The sequence below is a fragment of the Panulirus ornatus genome, chromosome 46 (assembly GCF_036320965.1).
Source record: "Panulirus ornatus isolate Po-2019 chromosome 46, ASM3632096v1, whole genome shotgun sequence".
Lineage (NCBI taxonomy): Eukaryota > Metazoa > Arthropoda > Malacostraca > Decapoda > Palinuridae > Panulirus > Panulirus ornatus.
Window position 1 is genome coordinate 39,133,022 of NC_092269.1, and position 22,820 is coordinate 39,155,841.

Below are 22,820 nucleotides of genomic sequence, written 5' to 3' on the forward strand. Positions count from 1 at the left end.
ATCAGCCACCCAAAAGACGTCCTACAGACACCTCCTGACATCGTAAAACATCAGAGTCTGACATTTTCTTCCGACTGGTGATGGGGAAAACGGTTCATCGCTGTCAACACCTACAATCAAATGAATTTACGAAGGTTGATTTTCAGTCTCAAGCAACAGATTATAAGAGCAGGTTACTGTACGAGACAGTCAGGAAACACATTAATGTTAAATTTGCTACAACCTTGAACAAGATATATGTAAGAAGGAATACAGAAATTAACTCAGGGGTCTTCAGTATTTATTAAAGGTAAAAAAAAGATGATAATATATATAATATCTAAAGTCATATATATATATATATATATATATATATATATATATATATATATATATATATATATCCGTGTGTGTGTGTGTGTGTGCGTGTGTGTGTTCTGTGTGTGTGTGTGTGTGTGTGTGTGTGTGTGTGTGTGTGTGTGTGTGTACACAAACACAAACAAATATACAATATTTCACATAATAAAATAATCAAATGCTTAATAGAAGAAGGGCGTCAGAGACCATTATTGTACGTGGTAACTCATTAGTGTGCCTGGTAACTTATGTGTACGTGGGAGCTTACCAGTGCACCTGGGAACTCATCAGTGCACCAGGGAACTTATCAGTGCACCAGGGAACTCATCAGTGCACCAGGGAACTTATCAGTGCACCTGGAAACTCATCAGCGAACCAGGGAACTCATTAGTGCACCTAGGATCAATAAGGAGCTTCCAGGAGACGGTAGGAACTGTTATGACAAATTCAGTGAAACATGTCTCAAGTTACGGCTGCCTCTACATATAATTCCTCTACCGTGACCATGACACCCTACGATATACATCCTGTATTAGCACACCTACAGAGGAGCCTTCTAACATTCATAATCAAACTCAAATTCACAGTTAGATGCTCATATTCCACAGATAAAGATCCTTGAGGACAGTGTCCTTGGATACAGTAAAATGTTCTATCATCCTGGTATTTATATATGACATGATGTACGACACGAGATATTTCGCTTCCCTGGGTAATTACAGGATTACACAATACAGTGAGGATAAGAACATCCAAAAGAATTCACTTCTTGACAACCAAGACATAAAAGATAATAGTTTCAGCGTCGCCTTGAACCCCAAAACATGACAAATTGATAGACTCCAGGACAAGAGACAGAGGTATGTCCCTCAGATCTCTTACTTCGTATAATGAGTACCATATATATATATATATATATTACAATGTAATACATGTTTTTCGTAAACTTTCAAAACCTTAAAGAGTTCATAAGTTAATTTAAAGGCGAGAAGAAGCGAGATATTAAATTTTCCTGAACATTTTAAGTGCTGGAATCACCCAAATGGTGTTTTACACTCTAAAAATTGTGGTATACAATGGACTAAAATCTCCTCTAGGAGAATTAAACTTCTAAAACATCATCCAGTAGGTTGGCATTGGTAGAATCTCCTTCAGAACGTATAGAATGGTAGGATTTCCTCCGGAAGGTGTAGACTGGTAGAACCTCCTCCAGAAAGTTCCGAAAATTAGAATGCAAGTGGTCTGTACCCTCCAATGTACGACTCTGCCCTCAGATCCCTTCCTGAAGACGCCAATTCCCCTGCGAAGCCACTCACGTCTTCCCATAATCTGAAGTGGGCTTCGTAGTCAGCCCTGTCGTCGAAAGAGGGCGCTTCGAAGTCAGGCGACGGCCCAACGACGTCGTCCAGGGGTTCGAGCTTCGTCACAAATCCGGCAGGGGTCGTGAACTGGTGTCGGAAGATTGTGGCATCGACGTACTGGGGGCGTTCCGTGCTCTTCTCAGGCTCTGGGGTCGTCGTCGAGGAGGTCGTGGTGGACTGGAAAACGACCTTGACGACCTCGGCTTTGCTCTCGGTCTTCTCCTTGGCGTGGTGCTGCTTCACGGGCAGGTCTAGAGCCAGCTTGTTCTTGATGGAGAGGCTGGTCTTCTCCGGCAGGACCCCAGCCTGCGCCACAGCCAACCCCAGCGCCAGACACGCTAGTACCTGGAAGAGAGGAAGCCAATATCAGACAGGACACTCCAGCCACCAATCATAAACTCCTCTGAATAACCAGGAATCTCTGAGAGGATGCTACTCTCGAGCAACCAATTCGAATCACAAACTTACAACATAAACAAAAGACCTACGTAATTGTGATCTGGATTTCAATAAGTACCTGGACCTCTTTATGGATAAGCAGACTGGAAGTAGACGGACAGTTCTCAAAACTGGATGAAAATACGACTGTTATTGAAGATGATGAAAGCCATAGCGAGTTTAAGATGCCATCATCAATGAAGACAACTGAAGCCATAGGGACTTAGGACCACAACATTAAAGATACATAAAGCTACTGTTTCCTGCGTCAGTGAGGTAGTGCCAGGAAACAGACGAAGAATGGCCCATCCACTCATATACACGTATATATGCACATAAAGATACGACTATCTTTACTGATAACTGAAGTCGTAGAAACTTCAAGATACGACTATCTTTGTAAAGAAAAAAAAAAATTGAAGCCAATGGGAACTTAGGACCACACCTGTCTTCCAAACCATTTCTTCATCTCCTTCCTGGTAATCTGAAGAAAATTCTCTCTCTCTCTCTCTCTCTCTCTCTCTCTCTCTCTCTCTCTCTCTCTCTCTCTCTCTCTCTGCCTCCTGCTGCTGCTCTGTATTGCGTGAGCAAGAGGAGAGCGACCCCAAACAAATGGTCACCATGGCAATAACCTTTTTCCATTCCTCTGGATGCCAACTTACCCCACAGCAATCTCTTCTGAAACCGTGCGCACGGCGGAGAGACGAGAGGAGGCGTGGGGGAAGAGGAGGAGGAGGAGGAGGAGGAGGAATGATGAAGAGGGAGAAGAGAATAGGAGGAAGAAACTGAAATGTGGTGTGAATGTGGATAAAGATGGAGAGAGAGAGAGAGGGGGGGGGGCTACAATCGGAGAGAATGATGTTGAACACCAGAAAATACACACATACACACACACACACACACACACACACACACACACACACACACACACACACACACACACATTGTCCCTGACGAACAACAAATGCGAATGCGAGTGAACGCCTCCACGCCAATTGGAATATCTCAAAAACGAAAATGTCTTTTCTGCCAACACTGCAACACACTCCTCGGACACCTGTGGCAGGAGCCTTTAAACACCGAACACGGCCCTGGGTTCTATGGTGAAATACAGTAAATACAGTGGGATACAGCGCCTGTAATACGCCAGCTGGTGAGTGTGGGTTGATCAAGGCATTCCTCAAGATGATTAAAAATAAAGTTTTTTTGCGGCTTAAGTGTTCCCGGGGGCCAGACCTGGCCTTGATAACAGCCCCACAGCTCTATGACGTGGCTGAAGGAAGTGAGGGGAATGGGAGGGTGTGTGGAAAGGGGTGTTGTGGATGGGGTGTGGGCATGAGGAGAGTGAGGTCTCGGGAATGGGTCGTGTGGGAGACGGGGGTGAGAATGGGGTGCAGAGGACAGTGGGGGAGAAGATGGGTTCCTCAGCACAATACTTTGGATAAGGTATATGTCTTCCTCAGACCTGCTCCCCCATCTCCATCCAAGAGATAAACAGATGAAGAAAAAAAAATGGACTCAGATAAAGTTGGTTGACTGATCTTTTGAACATCCTGACCATCAACCAACCTGGTTGAGTGATCCTGTGATCATCCTGACCATCAACCAACCTCTGGGTTGACCAGAGCACGTCAACCTTCCCGTGAACCCCAGCCGACCAAGGGAATGTGTCAGCAACCCAACCTAACCTAAGCAAACATGCCTCATCATTTACAGCTTAGGTTCAGTGATCTGCTGGAATCCAGGATCTTTCTATGACCTCCCGTGTTGACATAACCCTGGTCGCTCGTATTGGCTGACTGACTTTTAAACATGTTGAATGTCACGGCGTTGAAATCTCATGTTTACATCTCGTCCAGAGCTAAAAAAAAAAAATAAGGTCAAGGAGTCAGTCAAGTTGACGGTTGAGTTAACTCTGCGTGGAACTCTCCAGAGGAAGGGCGGGAGGACGGGTGGGGGAAATAGAGCCACCCCCTTCCTGAAGCAGTTGGCGACGAGACTTATCATGGACTGTTCTTGTCATCGAGAGTCAGTCAGTCAGTCAGGGTGGCAAGCGCCCTACCGCCTCGAGTGTCTACGTCCGAGCACACACACACTTGAGGGGGTAGACGACCTGGTTGGCGCGGGGGGAAGGGGGTTTTGCGGGGGGGGGGGGGTTGGTGATCGGTCGGCCTTCTGCGTGTGACCTGTACCTTACGGCAAGCGTGGAGAGACATAGAGAGAGAGAGAGAGAGAGAGAGAGAGAGAGAGAGAGAGAGAGAGAGAGAGAGAGAGAGAGAGAGAGAGAGACTGTATTGCATTATGTCTCCCAGGATGATGTAGCTCGTGCCCACATGGTAAAAGAGACCTAAGATCAGTGATCTCTTTTCCCCAGGATGTTCTAGAATCAAGTCGACGAGAGGGGTGGGGAAAAAAAAAAAAGACCAGGAAAACTTTGTTACCCTAATGGCCAGCAAGTCACCTGGAAGGAACTGGAAGAGAAGAAAAAAAAATTGTCTATCTACTCCATAACGGCGATGCGTCCATTACCCGTGTTTCCTTCCTTTCCTTGGAACACAAGTGTGTTGGAGAGTGATCAGTGGGTCGCGCTCGCGTCCTTGTCTACCTCGCCAAGTAGAAATGTTAAGAGTGACTTGATTTGGATCGATTTTGTTTTGTATTATTGTCGTGACCTTTTGTTTAAGGTTGTGAGAGGCAACCTTCCCCCCCACCACGCCTCCGGGAACAGGGAGTGAGAACAACATTGGTTCACTTCATCTTGACACAGAGATAGAACTCACCCAAGTTCATCTTGACACAGACATAGAACTCATCCACAATAATGATCAGCTATGGACCGAGTCTCATATGTAATAATGAACGTGTTTGAAACCCTGGTAACTCCAAGAATCTCCTTAGATCCAGAGGAGTGGACATATCTTCATAGATCAGAGACTACAGCAAAGTTTTATATGAATAGACCGAGTGATTGCAGACCTATAACTTAGTATCAACCCTTGTTTGACGGGAGGAACACACACACACACACACACACACACACACACACACACACACACACAAAGCCTTGAAAAAGTTAGCATCAAACATTGTTTGCCTCATGGTATCCGCTTTGTTTACACTTGTATATGAAGGTCATGGGGGGGTAACTCAAGCACCACCACCACCACCCACCCTCTGACTCATGTGTCCGGACACACTACTACGTCGTAGCGCATGACGGTATTCCCGACTCTGTGCGACTACGACGACGGTCCTGTCGCCAGACGCAGAAACTTCCCATTGACGAACTATTACAATCGCAGGCAGACGCATCATGTTTTCACGCATACCTTAGATGCGTGAGCGCAAGCCATGGCATAAGTGAGCGCTGTGAAGTAAATGTGGGAGCGCGTCAAGGTCGTATGATGTCATCATGATTTTTAGATGTCTTTTATTTTTTTCCCTTCTTTCATAGACGGGGCATTACATGAGTGCCAAGTGGGTTAACTGTAGTCTGATACTTAAATCGTGGAGAAATAGAATGGAAGTTGCCGCAGATGAAGTATGCAGATGACGCTATGTTGGTAGCTAAATGAGAGGAAGGCGTTGGGGAGAATGGTAGACTAGTTCGATGATGTGTGGAAGGGGAGGATGCTGGAAAATGAACGAGACTAAGAATAAGATGCTGGTTTTTGAAGGGGAAGGAAGGACCAATGTGTTAAACGCCTCTGGATGCGTGGCACGAGAGGCACGATGGATGCTTTTGCATGTCCTTTTCTAGACCTTTTTCCAGAAGTTCCAGTTGTATGGCGGAGAAGAAAGAAGACCAGAACGGGGGATGGTCCCAGGTGAGACTGAGGAAGCTGAATGATGTGTAAATGTTCTTGAGCTCAGGAGCAACAAGTCTGTGTGTGTGTGTGTGTGTGTGTGTGTGTGTGTGTGTGTGTGTGTGTGTTTGGGGATTTACGAGGAATGTGGAGACGACACTTTGGATGATCTGACGATGATCAGTCTTTCTCACAGCTCAGTTTATGATGCAGAGCGACGCGATGATGTTGACTGACCATCCTGGAGGTGACTGGGTCCTTGTGAAAACAGTAGAGGGTGAGGCAAGGCTGGAAGCGAGGGGGGGGGGCTGGTGTAGTACATGACCACTTGGTCTTGTGGATGGTGACGCAGCTCAGTTCTCTTAAAGGTGTTCTGGAGGGGGGGGGAATGAGGTCGGGAGAGCTATTGCCAACGCAGACAACAATGGTGTCTTTCTTCCCAGCAAGTGGGAGCAGCCATGAAAGCATCGTTTAAGAGAATGATAGCACACCAGAGACCCATCTTTGTGGCTTGTGGTACACCACAGGTGAGGGAGGGGTGGATCCAAATGACCCCCTCAAGAGTGGTAATACCGACCGACCACGTTCACTAAGTAGGTCTGCCAGCTATAGAGCGTCACTCCTCGCCAATCCAAGGTTAATGTCTGTGTTGATGGCTATGACAGGGTCTGGTGGCGTTGACGTAAACTGAGAACCACAGATGACGCGCGCGTCTCTTGTCAGCAGCTAAGGAACTATTGGAAGATGTGGGGAGGTGGGTGGTTGAGGGTGTCTTCATATTACCAAACTTCTGAGCCTCCATAGAACTTGTAGTGTATGGGGGAAGCCAGAATAAGCACGAAACTTTCACAGAATTCCAGGAAGTCATGTGTATACGTGTGTCTGTCCGCCTGTCTGTGACCAAAATCCTGAGAATTATCGTTGAACGAGAAATATTAAATCTCGTTTTCCCCCCCAAAAAAAAATCGGTTTCTCTTCTTAGTATAAGTAGCTTCTCTGGTCCCCTCAACCAAAACGTTTTCTAACATCGTAACATAATCGGTTTATAATGCGACTCTGGCTTGATAATTAACAATGTGCTGTACAACTACAGACTATGTCAACATTCGTGAGAAATATCTGTGACCATTATTACTCTGAGACACATTTATGATGAATATTACATCACATAATGTGATGCAAGTTACATAATCATGATTAAAACAGACCTATAAACTCGAGGAGTTACAGAAACAAAATCAACTCGGTTATGGAGAGTTAAACTCTTCCAGCAGATCTTCAGATCCCGGATCCGCCCTTGTAGGTGTTCAGGGAACGCCCTCTTCTGACGTCACGTACCGTAGTCACGAATCGAACCCGTGTCTAGGTCACTCGCGTCTATACAACCTAGCCATTAGGTCGAATGTGCCAAAATCCATTTTCTTTTTCCTTCTTATATATATAGCGAACCATTTTGTGCAGAGTAGAAGTCATGTTGACATGGCTTGTTTGAGAGAGTGACTCGTACAACTTAGCTTACTGGTGAGGCAAGTCATCGTACTCAGGCATAGCAATTTATGTTCTGGGAGTTAAGTCACTCTTCCCAAGCAGGAATCATTGTCGGACCTATTTTTTTTTAGGTAAAAATCACTGGATTAAAATAAAAAATCCCGTTTTTCTACTGTTGGAGCCAAGTTCTGGTGCTTAGAAGAGAAAGTCTTTAAGGACGATATAGTACATAAAATAAGTTATCGTATTCAAAAGGGAGGATTATCATACTTAAATGGGGAAGTTATCGTACCTAACTAATGAAGTTATTGGCCTTAAGAAAGAGTTATCGTACTGAAGTAGGGTTATCGTATCTTGAGGAATGCTGCGATACTTAAATGGGAAAAGTTATCTCTCTTCAAGAAGCGGACGTGCTTAGAAGATGTTGTCCCACTACTGAGGAGAGATGGTCATCTGGAAAGGAAAAATTCTCTTACAAAATGCTCTGAAGAAATAGTCAAATATCCAGAAGACAACCCATCTTATTTTTTTTTTCACGAGTGACAATGCAAACAAAATTTTCTGTGCCGACTGGGTACAAAAGAACACTGTATTTCCCTTGTAAATATCAGCTGTTTTTTTAAAGTCTCCAGCCCAGCGTACGGCATACAAAATTGAGTCTTACCTGTAAGGCTGGTTTATTGATCTCTGGCCTTCGTGTGTGTGTGTGTGTGTGTGTGTGTGTGTGTGTGTGTGTGTGTGTGTGTGTGTCTACATAATCCGTGCTACGTGCATATTCTGTAAGATATCCAGTTCCGAAAGGCAAACACACGAACACACATTTGTTTCCCTCTTCTGTAGGTATGACTTTGGTTTTTGCTCCCGAGAGCTGGCTGCTTGTGTGCCCCCCACCACTAGCTAGACCACGCAATACTCGGCAAGCTGCGGCGTCACATGATTACTGTGTGGCTCTTGGTAACTCAAGAATGGGCCGTTTTGATAACTGTTTCTTTCCTTCCACTTCGAAGCTTTGAAACTCTCTACCCTCTCGTGTCTTTTTCCAGTAACTGACCTGCCACATCATAAAGAAGACAAGTTTTTCACTTCCTCCAAAATTCATAAGTACTTTCCCCTTGTCTCTTCTTGTTCCTTTCTCGTTAACTTCTCTCTCTCTCTCTCCATATATATATATATATATATATATATATATATATATATATATATATATATATATATATATATATATATATAATTGAAATTACGGACCGGCCTTGATAAGAGGACTTTTGTCCATGACTGGAGCCTCCAACGTAAAGAAAAAAATACTGTGTAGAGGACAACCAAACGAGAATTGACCGTTATGTTGCCTCCTTTCCTCGAGCAGCGAAGCTGTGGAGTTCCCTCTCTCTCTCTTCTTTCCTTTTGTCTTTTCCTCTTTCTTCCTTTATGTCTTTAAGAGCCAGGTTTTCACACACCTCAGGAACAGTAAAATGGCTTCATTCTTCTTCTTGCAGTCTACGTCTCTTTCATCCTACTCGTACTAGGGCGTGCCATGTTACGACAAAAGCGAAAGTTAAACGGATAAAAGTCTGAGTGTAAGTGGGGAGTTCATTTTGGTGTCTGAAAGCACACGTTTGATCGATATATAGACTCTTGTGTGTATAAGTGCTCTTAAGTAACCATGTTGAAAGGTACTGTGGATCGAGTGTGTGAGTGTACATTGTTGTTAACTCTACAGGAGCCACAAGTAGGTAGGCACTACCACACAAGAGACCATTCCAGCAACGTACCAGACATGAGACCATTCCAGCAACTTACCACACAAGGGACCATTCCAGCAACTTCTGTCCAACACAGAAGGCAACACATTCGCTGGCCCACATCTGGAACACGTCGAGGGCCTGTGCTACAAAGACACAACTATTCTCAACAAGACACTTTTCCCCTCTGCACTTCATGCACCAGAGGACACTTAAAGTACCTGGTGGTTTAGCCCCATCATGCCCCCACCCGCCCGGGGGGGACCTCTATTGTCAGGCCTCTTTTGCCTCCCAGGGCTGAACAATGACGTAATGGTCGCCAGATTGGACACGTCGCTCTACCGTCACGACTCTGCTCCGTCAAGCAAACCGTCTCTCTCAGAATCCCTCCCTTGGCGGAGATTCTGTGTACTACAAGACATCCCTCCCCTGGCGGAGACTCTGTGTACTACAAGACATCCCTCCCCTGGCGGAGACTCTGTGTACTACAAGACATCCCTCCCCTGGCGGAGACTCTGTGTACTACAAGACATCCCTCCCCTGGCGGAGACTCTGTGTACTACAAGACATCCCTCCCCTGGCGGAGACTCTGTGTACTGCCAGACATCCCTCTCATATGCTACTAAAATACGGCAGTTTCATCTCCTGTTAAGATTCTCCTAGATCATCATCACACATTCGACCAATAACTTTCAAAGATGGATGATACAATCATAGCTCTGATGCCATAAATGAACAAAAGAACAATCTAGGTTTAACCTATCATAGCAATACGATAGCTGATAAGAAAATGAAGATATCACACACACATATCATATATATATATATATATATATATATATATATGAAGCAAGTAACATCACAAGGAAATGGAATTACGAAGTATCACGCGCTTTCGTATATTACAATGTCAGTACTCAGTCTTGAGTGTAATACTGAGTCTTGACAATGTAATCATACGAAGGTCTTTGACGCTTCGACAATCCGTGTTTTCCTTTACCTTTATGACAGCATCATCAAGTAACTCATTCACATCCATCATTACGGATGACAGCATCATAAAGTAACTCATTCACATCCGTCATCACGGATCTATGTCTTGGAAACGTAAATTAAAAAAAAAAATACCAAAAGATGTTCCGAGTCGGTGCACAAGATACTGGGAGGAGCAAGTGGTGTTGGCTGACGTACACCTGGACGTGATGTGGGCAGCAGGCACAGGCCGGAGACCTCTGGACCCTGGTGGGTGATGTTGCCTTGCGACACGTAACTGGTGTGAGGGAGGACACGAGAGTGGGGAAGGAGGAGGAGGAAGAGGAGGAAGAGGAAGAGAAGAAGGAGGAGGAGGAAGAGGAAGAGAATGATGGAGGAGAGGGAGAAGAGAGGAGTAGATGGGGGGGGGGGGGAGAGCCTGTGATCTTAGCAGGGAGAAAATAACATCATGACGAGAGAGAGAGAGAGAGAGAGAGAGAGAGAGAGAGAGAGAGAGAGAGAGAGAGAGAGAGACTCAGTCGGTCAACCAGCCAGCCAGTGTCCCTTCCCGGTGTCCCGAGCTCACCACCCCACCCTCCTCCGAGGTCCTCTCCTCCCCCAACCCTCCTCACCCCGTATCATAAGCCAGCTCCGCCAGGTGTGACGACCGGCCTCGTCACACCCACTCGTCACGGCTTGTAACATGCAGAAATCAGCGGCCCTGCTTGCTCCCCCTCATTCCTCTGACGTTTGTGGTCGCATTCACCGTATTTCTTACCCTTCGATCACTCTCTCAACGCCCAGGGACGAGGAGTACTTAGTCGAAGTCATGCAGGAGAGGAGATGACAACCACCCCTTGTGGTGAGGGAGGAGGAGGAGGAGGAGGTGAGGTGGTGGAGGAGAGCAGCAGCGTCAGGCGTGGAGTCCTAAGGGTACCACAAGGTGAGGGGGACGTGATGGGGACTTCCTGGCTATTCGTAACTCATTGCTTCCCACCCACCCCTCTCGCAAGGCCGATCACCGGCCGGGGAGCGAGGCGTCCACTGCCTCTCCCGTCCATCCGTGCGTCCGTGTGCCACAGCATGACACGGAAATATCAGAGGTTTCGTGAGAATGTTCCGTACAGACTCCTCAAGGAGAAATATCTATATATATCTATTTTTTTTACGTTCTCACATCATATATGACTCTGTCATCGGGTGTCACACAGTGTGTCAGACTGCAGCGTTATCTGACCTTTGAATACATTCTTCTTTCTGTGTCTGGATTTCATGCCAACGACAAAAAAAAAAACTTGCATTTCATTTAAGAAATATTGACCTGCCGACGAACTCGTAAGTGAAAAGTATTGTGTGTGGCTCCTTACTGGGTGTTTCATGGTCGCTTCGTGCATGTTTCAGGTGAAGGTCGGTGGGATCACGAGTGGGTGTGGTGGTGGCTGTGTGGGTGTGGTGGTGGCGGAGTGGGTGTGGTGGTGGTGGTGGTGGAGTGTGGTGGTGGTGGTGGAGTGGGTGTGGTGGTGAGGAGTGTGGTGGTGGTGGTGGAGTGTGGCTGTGGTGGTGGAGTGGGTGTGGTGGTGAGGAGTGTGGTGGTGGTGATGGTGGATCAGCCACTAACACAACCACTTGCCCCCCCCATCCCTATCAGTGTGATAAGTGCTTGGTCTTTTGGCTTTATGACCCACATTATCTCTCTCTCTCTCTCTCTCTCTCTCTCTCTCTCTCTCTCTCTCTCTCTCTCTCTCTCTCTCTCTCTCGTCCATATTGCGTTCAACTGAGTGGCTGCCCGTTTCCCCCTGTTACGTTAAACTGAGCGACTTGACCGTTCCCATTCGTCTTCTTGTTACGTTCAACAGTGACCGTCCGTTCCCGTTGATCTCCTGTTACGTTCAACAGTGACCGTCCGTTCCCGTTGATCTCCTGTTACGTTCAACAGTGACCGTCCGTTCCCGTTGATCTCCTGTTACGTTCAACAGTGACCGTCCGTTCCCGTTGGCCTCCTGTTACGTTCAACAGTGACCCTCCGTTCCCGTTGGCCTCCTGTTACGTTCAACAGTGATCGTCCGTTCCCGTTAGCCTCCTGTTACGTTCAACAGTGATCGTCCGTTCCCGTTGGCCTCCTGTTACGTTCAACAGTGACCGTCCGTTCCCGTTAGCCTCCTGTTACGTTCAACAGTGACCGTCCGTTCCCGTTAGCCTCCTGTTACGTTCAACAGTGACCGTCCGTTCCCGTTGGCCTCGAGGCTCCAGACATCGAACGGTATCAGTAACCTGGGCAGGGCAGCGTTCTCCTCACGGCCTTCACCAGGGAGGGACACACGCACCTCACATCCTGGCTCACGTGTGCACCAACCGACGGAAACCCACACTCGACTCCCGCCCCTACACAGAGAACGGGAAGTGCGAGGCATGCAGATAAAGACTCAGCGCTGGTGGAAAAGATAAGATGGGAATAACAATTGATCTCTGGATTATTCAGATTATTCACACACACACACACACACACACACACACATACACACGCGTGCGCGCGCGCGGGCGGGCTTCCGTGGTGTAGCGCGATTAGCGTTGTTGACCCTGGGTCGGCACCGGCCGGCATGGCTCCGACGACTGAGCGCGGCAGTCGGCTCACACCCAACCCAGGTGTTCACCCTCCCCTTAGGGTCTGGTCGGTAAATGGATGCCTTCCTTAAGCTGTCTATTTGTTTATTTAAGCTGGAGATCCTCACTCAAGCATGCTTCACCGAACACTGAATCGGCTTAATCAGCATTTACCAGCTTGATTAACCCATAAGCTGGGCAAAGCTACACAAAGCTTGGTGACCCGGTGTAACATGATCACTACCACTGTGCAGGTTAATGTACAACATATCACATATACATACAACGTATATGTACAAGGCATATCTTTTTTTTTTTTTTTTTGCTTTGTCGCTGTCTCCCGCGTTTGCGAGGTAGCGCAAGGAAACAGACGAAAGAAATGGCCCAACCCACCCCCATACACATGTATATACATACGTCCACACACGCAAATATACATACCTACACAGCTTTCCATGGTTTACCCCCGACGCTTCACATGCCCCGATTTAATCCACTGACAGCACGTCAACCCCGGTATACCACATCGCTCCAATTTACTCTATTCCTTGCCCTCCTTTCACCTTCCTGCATGTTCAGGCCCCGATCACACAAAATCTTTTTCACTCCATCTTTCCACCTCCAATTTGGTCTCCCACTTCTCCTCGTTCCCTCCACCTCCAACACATATATCCTCTTGGTCAATCTTTCCTCACTCATTCTCTCCATGTGCCCAAACCATTTCAAAACACCCTCTTCTGCTCTCTCAACCACGCTCTTTTTATTTCCACACATCTCTCTTACCCTTACGTTACTTACTTGATCAAACCACCTCACACCACACACTGTCCTCAAACATCTCATTTCCAGCACATCCACCCTCCTGCGCACAACTCTATCCATAGCCCACGCCTCGCAACCATACAACATTGTTGGAACCACTATTCCTTCAAACATATATATATATATATATTTACACAAGGTATACATACAAGATATATCTATAAATACAAGGTAAAAAAAAAATATATATATATATATATATATATATATATATATATATATATATATATATATATATATATATATATATATATATATATACGAGGTTAACAAGGGCGTAAAACTCTCTCCCCGTCACATACAAGAAGTAATCACACGAGTTTCAATCTCGAGGGTTTTCCAATACGTTATCCGGACATAACTTTTCCACCAGACGACCAGAGATTGCTTACCTCAGTCAGGCCTCTCCTCTCGAAGGACCATCTCCATCTGTAAACCTCCACCTCCCGCCCCCCCACCCAGACCACATACTCTCTCTCTCTCTCTCTCTCTCTCTCTCTCTCTCTCTCTCTCTCTCTCTCTCTCTCTCTCTCTCTCCCTCACCCTCAACGCCAACGACAAACCAGGCTCGCGGAGGCAAGGCACTCACACGTGGCGCCGACCACAACACCACAAATCGGGAACTTGTTAAGACGGTGGTGACCTTTCTGGCAGCGGACGCTAGATGACCTTGTTATAACTTCCTCGGTCTCTGTAGCTGGGTCTGCGCACCACCGCCTGGGCGATACGAGCAACTGGAGTGTGGTCAACAGGAACACCCTAGTCTGACCTCTAAGTGTGCTGAGACATACCCGAAGTATGTGCCATGGATATAACCTGAGTATACAAATTATGCACACAGCCTTTGAAGTAGGCTTTCTACATGCCCTAGAGAGAGATATACCCTATACACACCCTAGACATGCTCTAGGTAAACCCAAGTATACCTCTACGTACCATTGTTGGTAGCCGTGATACACAGATACAAACCAACCAAGTACGACCTCTGTCACACTGGAAATACGGAGATGTGGTCACACTGCAAGTCTGGAGGTGTCATCATACTGGAAATATGGAGGTGTGGTCGAGGTTTCGTCACACTGGAAGTCTGGAAGGGGTGGCCAGGTCGAGGCTGGAAAAACTTGGGTATTTTCCTTGTCAAGGGGTCGGGGGTACCGGAGGAGGGAGGGGAGGGGGGGGGGGCCGGGGGGAAAGACCAGTTTGGGGGGGGGGATCGGCGTCAGGACGTCTCCGGTAATTCCCCGCAAGAACTGGTACGATGGTTGGTTGCACCTCTCTCTCTCTCTCTCTCTCTCTCTCTCTCTCTCTCTCTCTCTCTCTCTCTCTCTCTCTCTCTCTCTCTCTCTCTCTCCTGCTATCCACCTCCCTCCTCCCGTCACGTACATACGTTCCGCTCCTCTTCCGTGTCCACAACTATCTTCCGTAGTTCCAATTCTGTCTTCACCACCCCACCCTTTTCCTTTTCCTCGTATCTCTGTCCCCCAAATCCCACCAATACACACACACACACACACATACACACACACACACACACACACACACACACACACATACACACACACACACACACACCCCACCCACACACACACACACACACACCCGTCTCATACGACAGTAAAAATTCTTTGTCAAACCGTTCTCGGAGCCAGTTTTTTGTTGCTGCTGACGTGTAGTACCGGAGACCTTGATCAAGATGACCGAAAATGATTGGGAATAGTTTAGTCTGTCCTTCGAAATTCTTGCCTCGCCTATTCATCCAACACTGTTTCTATGACGCATCAGAACAAGGAATGTTCACATGGAAATTAGTCTGGACAATTTCACCATTGCTCGGTCGAGGGTCCCACCTGACGTCCTCAAAGGTCTGGGTTCGAGTCTCAGGGGGCGCAATGGTATAATAATTGAGACTGTTTATCTGGTACAGATTCGACGATGATATTATTCTAATTCCACAAAGAGACAATCTATGATCAGTAGACTGAAGAGGAACTTAAGAGTATTACGTAAAAAAAAAAAGAAAAAAATAGTTTTTCTTTTTTATTGTTGCACATCAGATGTCTCGCAGCTGCAACGTCATTTCGAAGGTTCGGAATATTTCGTCTAATTAGCGGATACGTTAACTCCTTCCTGCCCTCCCTCAACATCATCATCATCATCATCATCATCATCATCATCACCCGGGCAAGGTCCGTGGCCAGGCAGGATCCTCAAGGCCACCAGAAGCAACATCCCTCACCAGAGGCGCTAATCAGCCAGGATTTTACCATCTTGATCAAAATCATCAAAGCGGCGCCACGGGGATTTTTCTTTTTTTTTTTTAATCCCATTCCAGTCGACGCTTTGGCCTGCGGTGGGACGACTTCCAACTGGGTTTTGGCGAGACGCAAGTGGGAAGGAAGTCTTGGGATGTGTGGCGTCATTAACACACACTACACACCCCCTCCTCCTCCTCCTCCTCTAAGGCGAAGACTTAACAAGGTGAACCCGTTAGATGGATCGAGAAGTGACTGCATTACCTGGTCTTTTATTAGCTTTGTCCTTGAAGCTGTGATGTTCCTGACCAAGGTTTAAAAATGCCATCGATTTACCAGACGAAGACAAGATACGCACGGACGAAAATTCGTCAGGGGGTGTCGTAAAAACACAGGTACAAAATTAATGCATCTTTTGCTGCAGCTTCTCAGTAAGGACAGTACTGGTGCAGCTGCTCAGTAAGGACAGTACTGGTGCAGCTGCTCAGTAAGGACAGTACTGGTGCAGCTTCTCAGTAAGCACAGTACTGGTGCAGCTTCTCAGTAAGGACAGTACTGGTGCAGCTTCTCAGTAAGCACAGTACTGGTGCAGCTTCTCAGTAAGGACAGTACTGGTGCAGCTTCTCAGTAAGGACAGTACTGGTGCAGCTTCTCAGTAAGGACAGTACTGGTGCAGCTTCTCAGTAAGGACAGTACTGGTGCAGCTGCTCAGTAAGGACAGTACTGGTGCAGCTTCTCAGTAAGCACAGTACCGGTGCAGCTTCTCAGTAAGCACAGTACTGGTGCAGCTTCTCAGGAAGGACAGTACTGGTGCAGCTGCTCAGGAAGGACAGTACTGGTGCAGCTTCTCAGGAAGGACAGTACTGGTGCAGCTTCTCAGTAAGCACAGTACTGGTGCAGCTTCTCAGGAAGGACAGTACTGGTGCAGCTTCTCAGGAAGGACAGTACCGGTGCAGCTTCTCAGTAAGCACAGCACTGGTGCAGCTTCTCAGGAAGGACAGTACTGGTGCAGCTGCTCAGGAAGGACAGTACTGGTGCAGCTTCTCAGGAAGGACAGTACCGGTGCAGCTTCTCAGTAAGCACAGTACTGGTGCAGCTTCTCAGGAAGGACAGTACTGGTGCAGCTTCTCAGTAAGGACAGTACTGGTGCAGCTTCTCAGTAAGGACAGTACTGGTGCAGCTTCTCAGGAAGGACAGTACTGGTACCCAAAGCAAAACTTTGAGGCAAGAAGGTGTCCAGCGCATGATTAAGCATAAAGACCGGTCTGGCTGGCTGGTACCAAACCTTACCCCGGGACCTGAGCTCCTTCGAGAGTCCCGCTCAGGATAAAAACAAGTCCAAGAAGAACAATATTTTCCAGGGTACTTGAATCTTTTTTACGGTGGGAGCAATTTCTGGAGTACGAACGAAGTGGGTCAGCAATAAAAAGTGTTGAAGCTCTTACCAAATTCGCTTCTTCGCGTTCCCTTCCCAAGGTCAGTGGTTCGAGCCTCCGACGGAACGACATCGTTCACCAGCAGTTCAAGAAGCCCCCTGAGAGAAAGAGAGAGAGAGAGAGAGAGAGAGAGAGAGAGAGAGAGAGAGTGAAGCCAACCCCTGGTAACACTGTGATACCACCAGTTCAAAGGAACAGACAGCTGAGGGGGATTTCACTCCCTTCCTTCTTGTTGGGAATCGTGTCTTGAGAAAATTGGATTTTCCCTGGAGCCAGAAGACCCTGAATTAAGGTCACAGAGAGCATGTATAAAAACCACTGGAGTTACTTCAGCTGAGTCTTGCAACACGAGTCGGCTTCTGGACACAAAAAGAAAAGGAAAAAAAAATAGCCTCTAACCACAAATCACGCCTTATTTCCCGGAACGTAAGACTTTTGCAATTTCAGAGATCAAAAAAAATATAAATCTCAAGTACGCAAGTTGCAGTAAATGACGAAATGGATAAAATATGAAACGAGTGAATAGATAAAGGCGTAACTGAGCGGGTCAATAATGATCCAAGGTGTAAACATACTAAAAAGAACACCAAGACCCTTTTTTCAACCTTTTGTATTCATTTTCTGCCTTGGATTCCCACGTCACCTTGCGCGGCTGACAAACAGCCTACGCCACAACTGCAATGTTTACATTGGTGCGGTGGTGCCAGCTCGCTGCGCTACTGCCAAACTGAAACACAGTTGTCACAAGGTGTTAGTTCCCAGGTCGCCGCAGGCAACAGTTGCCATAAGGCTGTGGCATTACCAAGCAACCCAGGATTACCAAACTGACGAACTGCTTGCTGGGTTTAATGGTTTTCATTCTGACTTTTTAACTGGCTTTAGTAACTGGTTTAATTGGTGTTGATGCCAGCTCAATGATACTAGGTTTAATTAGGTAGAATTTTGGGTTGAATGAATATTGATATTAGATTCAATCAGACGCACATCTCTTGCAGACACTGAGTGGAATGTGGGCACGAAGGGCACCGCAACGCTCAGGGTCTTGTTATGGCACCACTGCCAGCATCAGTGGCCAGTGACCTGACTCAACAAACTTCTCGGGGTGTCGAAGAACACCTGGGGGATTTCATGGGCAGGCAGACACCTGACAGTAACTTTGGGAGAGAGAGAGAGAGAGAGAGAGAGAGAGAGAGAGAGAGAGAGAGAGAGAGAGACTGTACAGGGGGGTGGGGGTGTCTGGCTGGCAAGTGGAGAGCCGGACGAAAGTCAACACAGACTCCTGACGGAGGAGGACCTTTGCGTCTTCCTGAGAATCATTCAGGAGTCACAGTTCTTCGGGGAAGACGATGTGTACTGAGTGGATGTGTGTACACGGTGACGGAGGGACGCGAGATAATGAGAGAATGTCACATTACTCTGGGAAATGAGACATTAGTGTTAAAAATACATCCCCAGATCAGGAAAGTGAACTGTGAGTCAGCCTCTGGCGGTGCAGGGGCGTGGATACAGCGGTACAGGGGCGTGGATACAGCGGTACAGGGGCGTGGATACAGCGGTACAGGGGCGTGAATACAGCGGTACAGGGGCGTGTATACAGCGGTACAGGGGCGTGGATACAGCGGTACAGGGGGTGGATACACCGGTGCAGGGGCGTGAATACAGCGGTACAGGGGCGTGGATACAGCGGTACAGGGGCGTGGATACAACGGTACAGGGGCGTGGATACAGCGGTACAGGGGCGTGAATGCACCGGTTCAGGGGCGTGGACACAGCGGTACAGGGGCGTGGATATAGTGGTACAGGGGCGTGGATACAGATATGATAATCTATTGAATAAGATACAGAGAGCTGGGTTGAAAGCTCTGAGACTAATACAAGGAGTTACAAAATTCTAAAAGTTCAGGTTTTGATATATGGATGTACGGAAAGCATCAGGTATCAAAGCAGTCTTAGATCATATCGAGGAAGGTTGAGGAGAGGAGAGCATCAGGTATCAGAACAGTCTTAGATCATATCGAGGAAGGTCGAGGAGAGGTTCAAGTCCAACTGAAGAGTGGAGGGAAAATGGAAACAAGACTAAGCCACTGCGATCTCTTTGAGTCCATGTGTGAGAGTAGCAGGGTTACGACGTACATCGGTGGACAGAGAATGAAAAAATACATCAATGACTGAAAAAGGGAAATGCCTGTAAGTTTATCTGAAATAGCAAGGGACTCTCTCACAGCTGAAGTCAAATGTCTTGCACATAAATCCTTCTTTCATTTCTCTTCTAAGAGAGAGAGAGAGAGAGAGAGAGAGAGAGAGAGAGAGAGAGAGTTCCGGAGGGCTGTGGGCGCTGTGTAAGTGTAAGTACTGTTACACCTATTGGATGAGGCTGAGAGAAATCGGTGTTTTTGTCCACTAAGGTTGCCCGAGCTGGCCGATCACTTCCGTGAATCTCTTTGAGGCTCAGGGTTGGGATCCACACCTACGGTACCAGTCGAGTGAGGAGGTACCAGGTAATGACTGACTAGGTACCTAGCCTACAAACCAGGTACCAGGTAAAGCAGAGGTACCAGGCCCTGATTCGATAGAGATAATGACCAACAACCAGGTAATGACCAGGAGCCAGGCTAATGACCAGGTACCAAGTGATGACCATGAACCAAGCAAGTGACCAGATACCAGGTAATGACCGTGAATTGGCTTAGTAACCAGGCACCAGGTGATGACCAGGTACCAGGTTATGAACCAGTTTAAACTCATTAGTGTTATTCCTCATTTACGATATCCCTTCCTCTTTCTCATTAACAAAATAATTCTTGATTAATATCTATTATGTCATAAAAGTAATTACCTATGATTAACCTGCACCCTTGCAATTAATGTAATCATCTATGATTAATCCATGTTCTTTGCGTCTGTAGAACCATCACTGACTGTTATCTACCCTTGCAATTCCTATGATTATACATCATTACATTAATCACAACCATTTTTTTTTCGCACAGTTAATCGGGAGTAAGCATTACCTTTGTCACAGATATTATTAATCATATTTGATATATTCGTTACTCAATCATATAATCATATACGAGTAATGTCTACCCTTCTCATCAATGTGATCATTATCAATCAATCTCATTCATTTTCTGCATCAAAAGCCAGTGATTTCTACCCACATTATCAATTTAATCATTCGTAATTACCCTTCTTAATCTCATCTTATCCAAGTAATCACTACCATTACTCATCAGTATAATCAGTCGTCATTAATAATGTTCACGAAAGTACGTAGTCCTTCCTGATTCTGCCTTTACCTTCACGTCGCCGCATCCAACACGACAATATTAGGAAGAATGTGGCAAAGACGCGAGGCAGGAGGAGTTAGCGCGGTACACCCCGCCGCCCCTGATGTTGTGAAGGGAGATTTCAACGCACCCTGATGCAGGTATCCTTGTATGGCTCACGTCTCTCAATTCTTCCCTACGTATGTGGATGAACATCTTATATACCGCGCTTGGATGACGCTCCTTCGGACACCCGTGGACGTGTCCCGAGGGACCATGGCTGTGCACGTCCATTCGTGGATGCTGCACGTGTTCTGTGCCTCGATGTAGAACAGAAAATGCTCAGAAGTCGTGTTCTCCGGAGCTGGATGGACCTTGCACGTCACACACACCTTTTCTTTACGTGGTAACGCGATACCACACTGTCGTAATGGATTTGGAGAGAGAGAGAGAGAGAGAGAGAGAGAGAGAGAGAGAGAGAGAGAGAGAGAGAGAGAGAGAGAGAGATTCGAACGACTATCCACGTAAACCCCAGACAGTAGACAGGCCTCGAACGAAAGAAAAAAAACAATTATCTGAATTATCCACTACGACATCAGACTCGCTCCTCATGTGGCGAATTAAAAGGATAACAAAGTTCAAAGCAAACGACATGCTTCGAAAGCTTCGCTTCACTCAGCTATAAACAATTCAACATACATAAAGACTCGTTCAGAATTATGGTGTACACGGAAACATGACGTGCCTTCAAGTGAACCAGATTCATGTATCATTCCGGGTTTCATTTAGAAAGTAAAAGTCGCTTATTAGAAGCAGGAAATCGCAAGCACCAGGTTTTGCTTGGAACGAACCACTGACTGACTGACTCATCGAATGAAACTCACCAGTTTGTGATGGCATAGCGTCTACTTCAACAAGATGTCTGATTTACCACCTGACCTATCTCAAAATCGTCTCTTAAATACATACATATACTCGGGAGAGACGTTCGTAGGTCGAGAGACTCGCCCTCAGGAGGGAGGAGAGTCCAAAGAGAGAGAAATGAAGAGCTGAAAGGCGTGTCAACACTCACATGCAGAGGCTTCATCCTATGTGTGTGTGGGGGGGAGGGAGGTTCTGCACCTCCGCACTGCCAACAGTAAAGTGAGGCGAACTCGCTCAACATCTCGCTTATGTATAACCCAAAGCCATTGTGTAAGATCTCCGCTTCGCTCAGTGTCAGTAGCGTTCGTTCGCTCCGACTCACCGACGAACTGACTTGAAAGATGACAAATGATCGTACCATCGTTAACACTGTGTAAGGTAATCACCGGAATGACGTCAGATGACAACATTCACAAAATACTATTCTATATAATTCACTGAAGTTCGTATAAACGCTGGGATTATTTAACTTTTTTTTTTATAATACCGTGAGACGAAAACTCGTGGAAGAGAGGAAGAACATCGAGAGACAGCCAGAGCTGAAGGTAAATCCAGCATGTCTGAAAACTTGCCAGTTAAAGTCATAAGTTTCCCAGATTTCCGGAAATTCAATTAACTAAATGCAATCAAAGACGCAGAATCAAAACTCCAATACTTATCTTTTTTTTCTTCTTCTGCATCAGTCAAGGACGAGTCATTAATCTTCCTGGCACGGTTGGTATATCACACTGGAGAAAATGATGGTACGTTCAAGGTTGATCTGCTTGTGAAGTTGGCACGGGGGGAGGGAGAGACAGAGAGGGAGGGGGTGTGTGAGAGATGAAGATAACGAAGGATAAAACTGGAGTATGACTGAGGTGTGAGGAGGGAGGGGAGGAGAGGGGATGAGAGGGGCGGCTGCCAAGGTCGCGCGATACCGGAAAGACCAATACGGAAGACCGTGTCTACCCTGAAGGTGCTGCTGCTCCAGCTTTACCTGGGCCGAGCACCCACCCGACTCACACAATTACCAGCGAACAACACTGCCACCACACACCACCCACGCCTCCCTCGTCGTTCGCACCCATACCCACGCTTGTAGAATCATTCACTTGGATCCACTGAACCTTATCCACATCCGACATTCTAGAGAACCAACTGAACAGAATTACTAAAGACCCATGGGACTCACTCTAGAAACCCTCTCATTCTAGAGAACCTTAGACCTTAGGAAGCACTTTGGTGCCAACCTGGTCCCCTTGGTTCCTGTGAACCCAACCATCCACTCCACAAAACCACCCACTCCACATGACCATCCACTCCACAAAACCACCCACTCCACATGACCATCCACTCCACAAGACCATCCACTCCACAAAACCACCCACTCCACAAGA

The 22,820-nt window shown here is 46.8% G+C and overlaps 1 protein-coding gene across 1 annotated transcript; it reads right to left on the bottom strand.

Moving 5' to 3' along the window:
• Positions 1-916: 916 nt before the first annotated feature.
• LOC139763265 (uncharacterized) lies at positions 917-21,703 on the bottom strand. Its single transcript, XM_071689210.1, has 2 exons — positions 21,593-21,703; positions 917-2,042 (listed from the first exon to the last, which is right to left on the bottom strand). The coding sequence occupies exons 1-2, from the start codon at positions 21,683-21,685 to the stop codon at positions 1,563-1,565; spliced, it is 573 nt and encodes a 190-aa protein (XP_071545311.1). The 5' UTR covers positions 21,686-21,703; the 3' UTR covers positions 917-1,562.
• Positions 21,704-22,820: the final 1,117 nt, after the last annotated feature.

Coding starts and splice junctions, on each gene's coding strand:
- LOC139763265 (XM_071689210.1), bottom strand. CDS start 21,685: ATGTTGAGCGAGTTCGCCTCACTTTACTGTTGGCAGTGCGGAGGTGCA. Junction 2,043..21,592: donor ATAGGATGAAGCCTCTGCAT/GTGAGTGTTGAC, acceptor CCTCTCTTCCAG/GTACTAGCGTGTCTGGCGCT.